This window comes from Aedes aegypti, chromosome 3 (genome assembly GCF_002204515.2).
Source record: "Aedes aegypti strain LVP_AGWG chromosome 3, AaegL5.0 Primary Assembly, whole genome shotgun sequence".
NCBI lineage: Eukaryota > Metazoa > Arthropoda > Insecta > Diptera > Culicidae > Aedes > Aedes aegypti.
In genome coordinates, this window is record NC_035109.1 from 59649433 (window position 1) to 59665321 (window position 15889).

General features: G+C 37.7%; 1 protein-coding gene and 1 long non-coding RNA gene across 2 annotated transcripts; both read right to left on the bottom strand.

The window, feature by feature from the left end:
- Positions 1–9668: 9668 nt before the first annotated feature.
- LOC110679136 lies at positions 9669–12880 on the bottom strand. The gene is made up of 3 exons (XR_002502246.1): positions 12741–12880; positions 12540–12629; positions 9669–10120 (listed from the first exon to the last, which is right to left on the bottom strand). It is a non-coding gene; the product is annotated as an uncharacterized LOC110679136 (long non-coding RNA).
- A 21-nt stretch (positions 12881–12901) lies between these two features.
- On the bottom strand, positions 12902–14709 carry LOC5566559. Its single transcript, XM_001650904.2, has 3 exons — positions 14498–14709; positions 13115–14423; positions 12902–13054 (listed from the first exon to the last, which is right to left on the bottom strand). Exons 2-3 carry the CDS (start codon positions 13889–13891, stop codon positions 12902–12904), a joined length of 930 nt encoding a protein of 309 aa, XP_001650954.2. The 5' UTR covers positions 13892–14423; positions 14498–14709.
- Between the last annotated feature and the right edge of the window lie 1180 nt (positions 14710–15889).

Consider the following 15889-nt stretch of genomic DNA (forward strand, 5'->3'; position numbering starts at 1 on the left):
GAATGCTTTTTTCAGCCTAGATCATAGAAAATGGATAAAAATGCTTCTCCTAATACATTTTTATGTGTTTTTCTCAAGAAAATCGCTAAAAACGTATAAAAACGTTTTTCGCTGTTTTCGTTGCAATTTTGTGCGATTTTCAAGTTCATTTTTTAGGTCGATTAATAATCAAATTTTTGAAACTATCGTCGAAAGCCAACTTGTGCACTGTTATAGTTTGTATTACATGCAAAAAATATGTTAAATTTGTCCTAAAAAAGCTTATCGAAGGACCTAAACTTTAATCAACTCTGGGGGCAAAACGCCCACCCCCATTTCATAACATCAAAACAGCCGTTTGAATTCAAATTCTACCAAACGTAATGCCATTTTGAAGTTACTCACAAATTGGAACCTTACAAATGTACATTTTTCGCATCAGCATGTATACTATTATTGAGCAATAACATCTGAACAAACGCCCGGATGTATGCAACTTATAAACAAGCATGATTGTGTGCGTACGGACTGAAGCGGGGCATTTTACCCCGCAAAACAATACATATGCAGTTAGGCAAGCATTTTTTTAAAATTAATTTATAAACCCCAGAAAAGCTAAAATGGATAGCTGTTTCTACTGATTGAAAGAAAACATGTTTGTTTATCCGACCATAATTAAAAAAGAGCATAAAATAATGTTTTTCACATCAAAAATCGCTGTTTTCCTTAACGTGGGCATACTACCCCCAGTCCCCCTACGGCACGAGATGACGCTAACAGGGTTGTTCACTAGGGAAACGGGGCAGACGGGTCAAATGTACGGCTCGGAACGCACCAACAGGGTAGCTCACCTGGGAAACGGGACAGACGTACCAGATATACAGATGGTAGGTTCGGGATCGCATTGACAGGGTCACTCACTCACGATCACACACGGAAACGGAACAGTTGGGTCAAATTTACGGCTTGGGATTGCACCAACCTTCTGCGCGTCAACGCCTACTGATCTTTAACAATTGTATTTTTTTGACGTGGTTACTATGACTGATTTCAATACGGCTTTAACTACTGTAATAATTACTGCTATACATAAATCAAAGACTCAAGATAAATAAATTGAATGCATCTCAACTCTTGCCACATATTACCATTTATGACTTTTAATACGGTATGATTTTAAATTGAAATCTTCTTTGGGACGTTACGCCAGGAAGAAGAAGAAGAAGAAGAAGAAGAAGAAGACAATAAGAAAACGAGAAGAAATACAACTGTGGTAGCGGGATTTGGGGCAAGTGTGCCACCTTAAGCAAATTGTTCTCTAACTTTGTCTAAAGCTTAAAAAACCCGCCAATTCAGCCTCACGATGTTAGTTTCACATCTTTTCATAAGCACTGTGCCATTTAAAAAAAAATAATTTCAAAAAGTATTAGTTTTGGAGCACCTCAAATATCATCCAAAATACCCTGATTTTCGACACTATGGGGCAAGACGGCCATCGAATGAACATTCATGTAATTCTACTTGTAATGAAATTTTCATTATTTCCTGTTAATATTGCTAACAAAGCAGAGCCTAATTGACAATTTTAAAAATATTTTTAGGTTTACCGTCATGAGGGGATGCTTTATAACAAGGTTCATCACATGTGGAACTCTCTACTAGTAAATTCGAATAACTCAATTCGTTTTTTTTGTCTCCATTCAATGCGATATATGAATTACTCTTTCATTATGGAGGATCTGTATAATATTACACTAGATCAGCACTAAATAAAGTTAAAATATTGATGAAAATAAGTAAAATAGTTCTTAAGACGCCTAAAACCATGTTATTATCGAATATTTGGAGAAAAAAATCATTGTGGGAGCAAAAATGTTCGCTATTCCTTTTCTGCACTTCAAAAACCACTACTGGTGCCTCATTTTGGTTCATTATTATGATTTTGTTGATGATGTTTACATTTTTATGAACTTCACCCCAACCATTTTTGTTTACCAAATAGGTGGCACACTTGCCCCAAAAAGTATAGGTTTCAACCAAAATGGATTTTGTATGTAAAACTAAATATTTTTTTCGTTCAAATGCAACAATTACTTACACATTTGTAAAGCTTCACAATGTACAGTACGTTTGAAAAATTCGTTATTAATTTACCTCTCAACATGCTATTTAGAAACAACGAAATCTTATAAAAAATCACTGAAATTTTATGGTTTTCACAAAAGTCGATGTAAATACGTGAAAAATAAAGCAATTTGCGTCATATTTTGACCTTTGTATTATGGACTATAAGGGAACATATTGTTAAGCTCAAATAAAAAATATAGTTTGTAGTTTTTACAAAAATCAGGGGTGGCACACTTGCCCCTATGGCACACTTGCCCCAAATTCCGCTATATTCACCAAAGTTGTATAATAGTAGCAAAAACTTTGTAGAACATAGTAGGCTGCTAAAATTTGTAAATAAATGACTTATGAGTGAAAAAATGATTTTCTTCATTTTTTTTTCATATAAAAAGTCAATTATCTCAGAAAGTATAAGAGATAGAGAAAACGTTTGTTCTACAAAGTTTTTTGTATTAAAATATGCTACAACTTTGCTGATTTGGGGCCCAGATAGCCGTAGCGGTAAACGCGCAGCTATTCAGCAAGACCAAGCTGAGGGTTGTGGGTTCGAATCCCACCGGTCGAGGATCTTTTCGGGTTGGAAATTTTCTCGACTTCCCAGGGCATAGAGTATCTTCGTACCTGCCACACGATATACACATGCAAAAAATGGTCATTGGCATAGTAAGCTCTCAGTTAATAACTGTGGAAGTGCTCATAAGAACACTAAGCTGAGAAGCAGGCTCTGTCCTAGTAGGGACGTAACGCCAGAAAGAAGAAGAACAACTTTGCTGAATATACCAACTTGCTATCTATTAACATAAAAAAGTTGGCGTAAAGGACACTATTGCGATTAGTGCAGAAAAAATCCCTTGTGTACGAATTGTAGTACAACTAATTTCGAGACACTTCTGGGAAGCAACCTATACTTTAAAACCACAAAATGACGTTGAAAAGTTCATGTCCGCCTAAACTTGCTATCTGGACCATTGTGCAATGAGCCGATTCACGAATGGCATTTAGCTATTTGACGGTTGAGCGGTGCCGTGTTATCTGACTGACCATGGAAACGAGCAAATTCGGCACCGCTGAAGCGTCAAATAAGTGAACTAATGGACCTATGCACGGGTTCACTATTTGACTTTTAAGCGGTGCCGTGTTATTTACGTGACCATGGTAACGAGTGAATTCGGCACCGCTCAAATGTCAAATTTGTGAACACGTTCATTGGTCTATGGACCAATGCTCGAGTTCACGAATTTGACACTTGAGCGGTGCCATATTCACTCGTTGCCATGGGCACTTAAATAACACGGCACCGCTCAAACGTCAGATAGTGAACTCGTGCATTGGTCTATTGCCGTATTCACTCGTTGCCATGGTCATATAAATAACACAGCACCGCTAAAACGTCAAATAATGAACTTGGGCATGGGTCCATCGGTTTAAGACTTGAAGCTGAAATGTCCCTTAAGAAGTCTTAGCAGAAACAGTACCAAGTGCTTATGAGTGACCGTATTGGTTGACACCTAGTTCATTCTCCATTAATTAACATATTATTTTGAATTCATGGAGATTGAGACGTCACACGGATTGACATAAAACAAAAATATCCTCAGTGAGGCCCTGGTGGAACTTGTTCTTGAAGCTCTGGATTTGTTGTTAAGTTATTTCTGCTTCTATTGGCATGTTATTTCAAATTCACAAATTGATTGAGACCTCGCACGGCAGATTTTGGACAAAAACGTAAATTTCCCCAAAGAGGTCCTGGCAGAACCTGTGTCAGGTACTTCTGAATTGCCAAATCAGTTTATATTTAGATTAACCCCTCTCGATTGGCATGTTCTTTTGAATTCGCGAGGATGTAGCACGGTATGTTTTGGACATAAAACGGAAATGTCCCAAAAGGGCCTGTTTGGAAACTGTGCCAGGAGCTCTGGAATGGCCACATCTGTTCGTACCGATATTTTTCTTCTTTTACTGACTTCTTCTTATTTTTAGCGCTACGTCCCCACTGGGACAGAGCCTGCCTCTCAGCTTAGTGTTCTTATGAGCACTTCCACAGTTATTCACTGAGAGCTTACTATGCCAATGACCAGTTCTGCATGTGTATATCGTATGGCAGGTACGAAGATACTCTATGCCCTGGGAATTCGAGAAAATTTCCAACCCGAAAAGATCTTCGACCGGTGGGATTCGAACCCACGACCCTCAGCTTGATCATGCTGAATAGCTGCGCGTTTACCGCTACGGCTACCTGGGCCCCACGACCCCTTTTACTGACTTGTGCTCCCGAATTCATGAAGATTGAAACGCATTTCCAAAATGTGGCACCCTCGTGATCCCAGTACAACCCAGAATATCTCCGGCATGGTCTCGAATTCAACATTGTCCATTTAGGATAAATAACTGGTACCTTTTTAAAGTCAATTGAGGGTGGCGTCAAAAAAATCCTCCTTAAATGACGTAGGGTTTTAAGGGGGATTTTGTGACGAACCATGCATTAAGCCATTTTTGGGCGTCAGACGTCGATTTTCGTCATCCCCTCGTCGTGCCCGTTCCGTAAATACCCACGAGAACATACTTTGAGTATTTCTATTAGCTTTTTCCCATTATGCGCAAGATTTTGGTTTCGGTTTTTGTATCAATGATAGGATAGATATGGATAGCTATATAATCTTTCTTTTAGTATATTTTTCTCCAAAGATAGATGATAAAGATATGCTTAATCCATCAGTGATGGAAAAATGCTGATATTATCTCCATCCGTCTATCAATTGATAGAGATAATATAGTCTATCTTCTATCCATCATTGTTCAAGAAGTGATAGTATCCCTATCACTACCCATAGTGATAATATCATTTGATAGTATCAAAAGATATACGTGATAATGGTAAATGATAGGAATAAATTTGCAGCCTGCTGCAGTATGATCATGTAAATATTAAGCAGGTTCTATCTTGTGATCCGCATGAGATAGAAAGTATGTGTCTTCGGCAAAGTTGTTAAGAAAGTCAAGAATATCCGGAAGACAAGTAATTTGGTTCAAAATGTTGCCGCCAGGTGACGCAGGTAAGCATACAAAAATGACCAACTATCTCATCATCCAGATAAGATACAAAGTTCTCGTCTTCGACAAAGTTGTTTAGAAGGTCAAGGACATCCGAAATGCAAATACAGTTAACTCTTCCTTACTCGATATTCCGTATCTCGATATCGAGTTAGAGAACCATAGTAAAAGTTGGTTTTCATGGCTAACACGATGGTCCCTTAGATCGCAGATGCATTGGTTTTGTGTTCTGTAACTCGATACCTCCCTAACTCGATGGTCCCTTCAATATCGAGTAAGGGAGAGATGACTGTAGTTTTTTTCTTCGATATTTCGTTCAAAAAGTTATGGACATTCGGGAGACAGAGAGTTTGGTTCAAAATGTTTCTGTTTCATGCAAGAGAAAACCGTTGCAATAAATAACAGTGAAGGTCCAACTGATGCATTCTATAGATAAAGCGCGCAAATTGATTCGAAAATTAGTTTTAAATATCCTAAAGTTCATTTAAATTGAGTCATGTACCAAAACTTGACCACTTGACCACTTGACAGTTAAAGTAAGCCATAACCCTAGACGCAAAACGAACGTATCATTTTTCCCCTGAAGAATACGCCATACCTGCGTCGAAACATCGGGATAAATAATAAAACTCGTTTTTAACAAACAAAAAGACTGAGTTCCCGATATTTCATTAATCATTGAAAATACAGTCGGACTAACAGCAGAAAATTTATGACAATATTGTTTACCTTCCTGATGTCCTTGACTTTTTGAACAAGCCGAAGACCAGAATTTTCTATCTCATGTGGATCACAAGATAAAGCTGGCTTCAAATGTTAAATTTTATATGTTTACTATCGCCACCTAGCGGCAAAATTTTGAATTATACTGTCTTGCTGAATATATTTGATTTTCTTAACAACTTTGTCAAAGTCTCGATCATTCTATCTCATGTGGAACACAAGATAGAACTTGTTTAGGACGATTAATTTTACATGCACACTAGCGCCACCTTGCGGCAACATTTCTAACCAAGCTGTTTATCTTTCGGATTTCCATGTCCTTCTAAATAACTCTGCTTCATGTTGGCCACCTAGACGACCAGAAGTCGCATAACAATGTGCGTGAAAAGTCGTTTACTTGTGCGAATTATCTCACACCCGCAAAACATTGTAAATGAAACCGTTTGGTCGATGAATTTCCTCCCATAGAATGCTATTTTCTGAGTTCATCAATGTATTTTGTTTCGTTCCGTATAAACGCACGAAGGAAGTCGAATCAATCCGTAGCAGCTGTAAAATCAACTTTGTTATCATAAACTAAATCGTATAAAAATAATTACGAATATCAGCGAAAATAGATGAAAATGTAATGTGGAATTCATATACTAAACAATATATTGAATAATAAAGGCAGTAAAAAAATATTTTTTCATATGTTATTACCGTGATAGCGTAATAGTTGGTATTCGAAATAAAATAACCAAAACTTGCCAAAAATGTTAAAGATTGTTTTTAACCTTCAGGTTATAAAACAATTGTTTGAGTTTCCCATTAAATTATTCTAGTTAAGCATTGAAAGGACTCGTATCGTTTTTGCTCGAGTTTGTCGTTTGCTCAGTATCGCCACCTAGTCGCTGGTTAGCCAAACCGAGTGTTTTAGGCTTAAATTGTTAATGTTCGGTTAGGGCTCATGCACAAATTAAGTCACGCTCCAATAGGGAGGAGGGGATCAAGCCAAGTGTGACAAGCCTTACACAATTTTTAGATATCTCCTACAAAAAGCGTGACACAAGGGGGTGGAAAGGGGGTTGCAAAAATGAAATTTTGAGTGACATAATTTGTGTACCATTCCATTGACTATGTTTTACATTGATAGTTCTCTAGTTTTTAAGTCTGTTTGTCTGTGAAAATAATATACAGAAATAAAAAATCAATGTATGGGGCACTGCACTGTTTTGATTTTGCATGGGATTTTGACGTTTACTGGCCTTGTTGTTTACAAATTTTGTGAAGGGATGAAAGAGAGAGACAGATTTTTGTGCAGAGCCCCATAGAAATTTATTCAATAGTTTACATTGCATACTTGCTGGATATCCTGATTTCTATACATGTGATCGTGAATATGTATTTCCGAAGGACAATCAATCAATCCATTCAATAGTAATTATTTGACAAAAGAATGAGTACATTTTTAAAGAATAAGGAATTCACTAATAGGGTAATAAATAAAGATTTTTTACATCGTTCTGAAATACTAGCAGTTGGCGCTGGCAGTGGAAAATACAGAAAACAACCTTTCGAACAGTCAATTCCTAACACCAACCATCGAGCGGCGACACAGTTGTTTGTATTCCTCTCATCCAGCATGCTAATCTGGTTCTCAAGATTCTTTAACTCAATCTTTAATTTTGATTTGCTCAAGTGCTGCACTACATACTCCTTTCTCGATAGAAATGAATAGTTGTTTCACATCTATCTGGGAAATTTGTTCCATGATTACTGTGATGAAAATTGTAAATTTGGTTGTTTCCAACCTAAGACAAGACGTGTTAGGTCAAAGTATAAAAATGAAATCAATTGTCTGTCAAAAAAGACCACTTCTCATAGGTCGTTTTGGCAAAGGCCTACTTTTACATCGTTGAATTGGATTGCAACAGGGCACTTTGTTGCTAGCTGGGCCGTATTGCTAGTTCATAAATTATAGTTTTCATCAAAAGTTCCAAAATTTCTCATGAAACTTTTTTGTTTCAAATCTTTTTATATTCGATGTTAAGTTCACCGCAAGTGCTTTGTAGTAAAATAAATTAAAAATACTTAATTTAGAGCAATATAAAGGAAATCGTGCCAATTTTCTCTAAACATAACGCCGGTTTTAAATTTAAAGCTATTTTTTCAGAAAACTAGCATCCTCTATTGCACTAATTGAATTAAACGTGCAAGAAACAACCAAATTATGAGGCTTGATATTTGAATTTATTCATAAGATTAGCTTAAAAAGGATACTGGTAGCACTGTTTTGTCTCTTCAACGTTTTGTCCCTTTCGACGTTTTGGCATTCGACGTTTGGGTTTCGACGTTTTGTCTATCGACATTTTGTCCCTGAACCTTTTAAAGGGGTCTGCTAACCATTTTGGTACCACGTGGAAACCTCTTGAGCACCGATTGAATATCTCTGGGTTACGTCCTGAGAATTCTTTCTCATTTATCAATGTCTCTGAAAATCCTATGTTTCTTGTAGGAATCCGTTTGAAATCTCTGAAAACTCAACCATATTTACCCGCCCGCTTTTAAAATTTCAAGAACACCTTCGAAACATCTGATAATCTCCAGTTTGCTCCTTAGGAATTCCTGAAAAGTTCCTGAGGATTCTGTATTTTTTTTTTCATAAATCATTGTCTACACTTTAAAAACCCTTGATAGTTTTTTGGAAGCCCATGTTATTGAATACCTATTAGAAGCAGCTAAATTAGAAATTAATTCCCTTCGTTTTACAAACTGATTCAATATACAGTTCAATATAGTATTAGACTCTCCGGGGAAAAAAAATTCAAAAACTGCAAGGAATTACATGACCATGAATTTTATTCGATGAAAAAAATGCATTTCTCATAACCTCAACACTCACCGACTCTGGCGTTGTCATATTCCATTCTTATTCGCGAACGTCCACTAACACCCCCATAGAAAAAAAAAGCTACTGAACCGACTACCATGAACTTCATCGCTCTAGCTGGCAAGGTGGCTGATGATTGCCATTACGCTGAAGGGAACACCATAGCCTCTAGAGCCTGTAGCGCGCCTCATCAGAATCTAGCCAGCTTCGCTGAATACCTGCCACTCAATCTGGTCACCAGCACCCGTAGAGCAATGCGGGGCAAAAGTTCGCACCTATTATCAGAAGAAAAACTGAATTCAATCGAAAGCATTTACTATCCGGTCTGTAAAGCAAATTATACTTATGCATATTGTTTTCAAAATGCAGTACACAAATTTTAAAATATTCATTTGTAAATCTTTGAATATAGTAATTAGTATTACAAATCAAATGCTATTCAAAAATTCATATGATACTGAGCAGAAGTTTACACTGGATAAACTACAAGGTTATGACATGCAATCAGTGCAAATTACTTACACTTTTAAGTTAAATGAATTGCACAATCAATTATAATATAACAATCTGAATGTTACTGGAGCTCCTTGATTTCTTTTTTTTTCATATATTTAAACTTCATACATAGCTTCGTAGTACTTTGATGAAATTGTTTGAGCTTATATCAGTAAACAGCTGGCCTGATAAGGTGGCAAACCCATACAGTGTTGGCAGGGTTTTTATCTCGTGTGCTGAAAAATATCCACTGCGAACTTCTGCCCCCAATTACTCTATTGTTCGTCCGATGATAGGATAGAGAAGCAGTCAACTAACCTGACTGTTCCCAGCGCCAACAAGAGCACATCTCTCCCATCCAGGTGCCACTAGACAAAAGGAAGTTAATTTTATGCTAAATGAATCTAATAAAAGATAATAATTATCTAAGTAGAACTGTTTTTATTAGAGCACCGTTTTATGAATAAAAGCTTGCTTCATTAACTACTTTATGCGGCGTCGTCGGACTAACGACCTGAGGAGCATTCAGCTTCACTGCTCTGGAAAGCCAGCGGTTGATGATGATGATGGTTGTTACGCTGATGCCTAGGCAGGATGAGTTCAAGTGGAAAGTAACATCTTTTCACGTCATCTAGCGGATGGCGAAGTTGCACTTTCGCTTCGTCCTTCTTGAGTGAATTGTTTGGGTCTGTTGGAGGTTGCAGTTGCAGTATGTCTTCATTTAAACCAACGTGTGAAATTAAAGGTGAAAATCGGCAATGAGAACAAGAAGATTTCTGATTGGTTTTACAGATCATCCAATAAGGCCGTACTATTTCCTTGTAAGTGGAATTGAATGAGCAGCACCAAATACTTCGTGATGAAAGCGATGATCTGAAATGTATACATATCAGGGATAAATAAACCAGCGATAGATAAAATCAACAATTATATCATTTGTTAAAATTGGGCCATGCTTTGAGGTAGGTAACTTTTCAGATCTTTCAGGAGGAACATATTTCAGCATTTTCAATCACCTCTTTTTTTTTCTTTTTACTGTTGTTACGACCTCACTGGAATAGAGCCTGCTTCTCTGATAGGCGTTCTACGAGTACTTATATAATTGTCTCCAAGATTATTTTTGCAAATTCACCAAGTTTTCATTTTTAAATCCAAAACCAGTAGCATAAAATTACAAGCCAATAACTTTTTTTTTTCCATTTATATAAGATAATAGGAGGGCGAGTTTTGACATTGGTTTGTTTAAACTAAGTGCAGATTATGTTCGACAAGAGAACAAAATAAAAAACTAAACATGATATTATCAGTACAAACTAATGGCAATAGTTTGGTAAGGCAAAAGGCAACATAAATCAAGAGAAGAGGTGAAATGCATATTAAAAACAAAATAAAAACAAGTTCTGACATCAGAACCAATTTAGATATTTTAAGACTTCCACGAAAAGTTGAAAATATCATAGCAATAGCAATATCACAGTTTATTATTTTTAAATATTTTGAATACCAATCGATGGAACCTTCCTTAGCCGAGTGGTTAGAGTCCGCGGCTACAAAGCAAAACCAAGCTGAAGGTGTCTGGGTTCGATTCCCAGTCGGTCCAGGATCTTTTCGTATCGGAAATTTCCTTGGCTTTCATGGGCATAGAGTATAACCGTACCTGCCACACAATAAAGGGTGTCCACAATGAAATTGCCACACACAAAATTGATTTGCAAAATTCGAGTTTTCATCCGATTGCCATCAAATTTTCAGGGATTGAAAAATAACTATTAAACTTCATTTTACCATTTTACTCGTATTTTATTTACAGTCCATACGGAAATGACCACACCTTGGCCTTAACCCCGGCCATAAGATTCTGCATAACCTGTGAATCAATCGTTTTGCCATGTAAACCCATACTTTCTTCAGTTCCTCGACTGTCTTCAGTACCTTAGGTCGTTTAAGAAGGTGCTGCTTCATAATCGCCCAGTACTTTTCGATGAGGCGGAGCTCCAGAGTGTTGGGAGGATTGAACATTTTCAGCACGAAATTGACCTTATTGTCCGCATACCACTTCAGCACGTCCTTGGAGTAGTGGCATGAGGCCAAATCCGGGCAGAAGATTGTTGGGACGTTGTGGGCCTTCAGAAGAGGAAGCAGCCGCTTCTGGAGACACTCTTTCATGTACACCTGTCCGTTCATCGTATCCTGCGTCACGAAAGGTGCACTCCGCTTCTCGCACGTGCAGATGGCTGTCCAAACCAGGAATTTCTTCGCAAATTTGGACATCTTTTGAGTGCGGACATGGTATTTTTTCCGGTAAAACAGTAGATTTCACCAATTTTCACCGTTAAAATAGTGGATTTCACGGATGTTGTCGGTACAGTCAACTTTCGTTCGTTGCACTAAACCTGTAGCCCACTTAGTGAAAGACTTTCACTAATTGGGCTGAGTTTCGAGCTGTCAAATAGCATAGAACAAAAGAAAATCAGGGCTACCAACATTGATAAATTGCGTCGTATGTCAGAAAAAGGCGTTTGCCTTCGTTTTAGGTGGGCTATAGCCGCCTAAAGATAATGCAACGAACGAAATTCGACTGTAATATAGTAGATTTCACAGTAAAATCTGTATTTTTATTGTTTACAGTTCAAATTCGGTGATTTATTTCACAGGATACTGCGATTTATTTTAAGTGTGTAGGCTTGTAGATCCTTAGGCCTGTACTCTATTAAGTCATATGAGGACCAAGAACATAGGTTCTTATCCAAACAAAGGCCGCTTCACTTATATGGATGGTTAGGGGTTTGCGCCGTTTGAAAAACCATCAAAAGATTGTTATCACACTGGTAACTGTCTTTTTCTTCATCATTATCTTCTTGGCATTTCAACCTCACTGGGACATAGCCTGCTTCTCAGCATAGTGTTCTTATGAGCACTTCCACAGTTATTAACTGAGAGCTTTCTTTGCCAAAGTTGCCATTTTCGCATTCGTATATCGTGTGGCAGGTACGATGATACTCTATGCCCAGGGAAGTCAAAGAAATTTCCATTACGAAATGATCCTGGACAGACCAGGATTCGAACCCAGACACCTTCAGCATGGCTTTGCTTTGTAACCGCGGACTTTAATCACTCGGCTAAGGAAGGTCCCAAGGCAAAAACATCGAATAGTACTTTTACGAACAGCAAAAAGGAGTCGGTTGGTCAAAATGATTCGACATATCGGAACTTCCCTAGTTCAATAACAGTGTACACAACGCGATTGCTTTTGAAATGAACTAAGAAACTATACATACACAAAAAAACTCACCCTAATTATCATTTCAAAATCGATTTCGAACATATCACAACAAGCAACTTTCATCGTTTCATGCTTCATTTGAAATATAAGGAATAAAACCTAGAAAGAATAAATGTACATTAATTTCAATTAACAATGATAACTGTCACGGTATTAAAAATAACATTTACTGAAGTGTTTGTAAATGTTATTTCCGGATACTCAAAATACCATTTGTCTCAATCGATCATCCCTGAATCCTCCTAGAGACAGTTTTTGGTTTGAATGAATTAATTTTCGTTGCTGCAAATGCAATTAAGTTTGTTGAACATGTTCAATAATTCTGATTAAATTGTATAATGCAATGCGTAAGCTGGTGTCACTCTAATTTATCATACTTTTTCATTCACCGCAACACACCGCTTGATCATAATCAAAAGTTTTAGCCACATAAGAGCCATCAACGCTAGTCCTTTGAAGTTCATATCCATGAAAGGAGCATTCTCGTAAACATACACATAGATTATCCCAAACTCCATGAACATCTGAAAATACAAATTGTCTGATTTGACGTATACATTTTACCTTTTTCATCAAAAACCTACCAACAGCAGTAATGCAAAAGCCACAAACAGCAAAGTTATCATTATCTGAACCGCATAGAAATGTAAAGCCCTGCGGAAATTTCGGAAAATCCTGTTGTGAGCAACAGCAATCCGCCGGAAATCTTCACAATATTCCAACTCATCGTAGCACGCAGTCACATAACGCAACTTCCCATGAACCTGTTCACAATGTCCGCGTAAAATGTCAATACTGCGTTCGATACCTTCCAACCAGATCAAAAACTGATCGTTGTACACGGCTGCACTCATGAACAGACATAAATTTGCAATCGCATGTGGATCATCTAATTGCGTTCCGACTAAAGCGCAACATGTTCCGATAAAGATTAGCTTCAATGGAACCAGTTTGGTATAGATCCAAAGAGGTTTCGGGGGTATATCTGGGAATTGCGCCTTCAAGTGTTCGTCTAATGCAAAATGTTCATTCAACAGCCAGAGGTATCGCTTGGAGTCGAACAGTTGAGTGATCATGAGGAATACTTCATGCAGCAAAACGAGCTTATCGATGGCGAAATACAGAATCACCGGCAGAAGCGATCCAGGCATCGAAGAAACATGTCTCACAAAACTTGTGGCAGAATATGCCTTAGTGAAAATGAACAGCGCCTTGGAAATGACGACTACTATCAACATAAAAGTGCTCTTGTGGAATCGGCTTTTGGTTGCGTCAAAGCGATAGGGATACAGTCCTAACCATATAGAACTGTAGTGATGCAAGTAGAAACACCAGCGTGGAATATCTGATCGATGCAACATTATGAATACGACTGAAGGTAAATAGACTTGAACAGGTCAAACTGATTGTGAGATAAGATCAATTTATTTGAAAACTTGAACGCGTGCTCGCCTCATAAATTAATTGAAAATACTTTCATTATGTTTAAAAGACATATCAAATCAAAAGTTCAGAATGGGTTTCTTGTACACCTTTCGGCAAAATAACGAAACATCTATTGAAAGCTTTAAGCATTTTGGACTGTGCTGCGCATGTCACGTCGAGAGCTTCCAAGTTGCATACAATGCAGATCGATTACAAGAAGAGCTTTATAGTTTGCAATGTACACCTGACTTCCATAACGGCTCACATCTCTTTGAGTAGAATTCTCCGTTTAGGGACATTGTTGCTTCGGAATGCATGGTCCCTTATCGCAAGCCCGGATGTATCCATCCTTACAAACGCATCCATCATTGCATGCGAAACACTGAATGTTTTGTTCAGGAACAGCACAGGTAGGTTCGTAACATCCGTAGCAGCAACGGTATTCTTCGAAAGCTCCACTGCAGTCCGCTGAAATGAACAATCAGTTAGAACATTGGCGTAGGAAATTGTCACTTTTTTGTTACATTGTTGCAGAAACTCACTTTTGTTACAAGTTGGCCTTACGTCGCAAGGCGTGCCTTCCAGTGGAATAGATAAGACCATCATCGCTGCACTGCAGCACACCAAAACTGTAATAATGGGTAGAAGGAAACTGTTCATGTTTATACCGATGGTTGCTAATTTCACAACTGGTTAAAGTTCCAATCGGATGCAGGAGTATTTATACCGGTTTCACATCAATGGTATCTTGGCTCTCGAGTGATGTTCTGAAGTATAAAAAATGCACGTTCATAAGCAACATAAACGCATTATTTAAAGCCGGTCTACTGCTACTAGCGGCAGCTTCTTATCTTTTTGATACGTGAGAATATTAAGGTGCATCTATAGTTGTACGAGAGTACAAGATGAAAACGCGCCATTCATTAATCAAACGAATACCTATCGTAAATTACTAAGTCGAAACTGGATTGAACTTGGAAGGTTTAATTTGGAAGATTGGATTTGGAGGATTGGATTTTAAAGATCGGATTTGGAAGATTTGATGTGAATTCACATTGGATCTGAATTGAAACTGAATGATTAAATATGAAATATTAAATTTGAGGGATTGGTTTGAAGAATTGCTTTTGGAGGATGGGATTGTAAGGATTGATTTTGAAGGACTTGAAATACTGGATGTAAACGATTGGGGCCCTTCCTTAGCCGAGTGGTTAGAGTCCGCGGATACAAAACAAAGCCATGCTTAAGGTGTCTGGGTTCTAATCCCGGTCGGTCCAGGTTTTTTTCGTAATGGAAATTTCCTTGACTTCCCTGGGCATAGAGTATCATGGTACCTGCCACACGATATACGAATGCGAAAATGGCAACTTTGGCAATGAAAGCTATCAGTTAATAACTATGGAAGTGCTCATAAGAACACTAAGTTGAGAAGCAGGCTCTGTCCTAGTGAGGACGTTAATGTCAAGAAGAAGAAACGATTGAAGGATCAGATTTGGAGGATTGAAATTGGAGAATTGGATTTAGAATATTGAATTTGAAGGAATGTATTTGGAATCTAAAGGATCTAATTCAGAGGGGTAACATCCATTATATTTTCACTATGCGATTTTGCAAGTTGAGCTGTGCCTCCTTAACTGGAGCATAATTTATATTCCAGTATCAAATTCCACTCACACATGTATATTTTTCGGATGTATATCTTCCCTACGAGGGAAACAAAACACATGGAGCGCAATTAAATGAGTCTGATCTGATGACTCGCGTAACAATTCAAAAGGGCCAATCCCTGAATCGTTAATTCTGGGAAAATTCGATTTAAATATTGTTCACCACATTTTCAATTCCTTTTTCTCAGTATTCAAATCAATAAATGTTATTTCTTACTCGTTGAGTGACAGTTAATCGTAAACAGTAAATTACTACGTGTTAATAAT

Bases quoted from the DNA above. Each gene is read 5' to 3' on its own strand.
- LOC5566559 (XM_001650904.2), bottom strand. From the start codon at position 13,891: ATGTTGCATCGATCAGATATTCCACGCTGGTGTTTCTACTTGCATCAC. The intron at 13,055-13,114 runs GTAGGTTTTTGA...TTGTATTTTCAG, and splicing joins CTTTTGCATTACTGCTGTTG to ATGTTCATGGAGTTTGGGAT.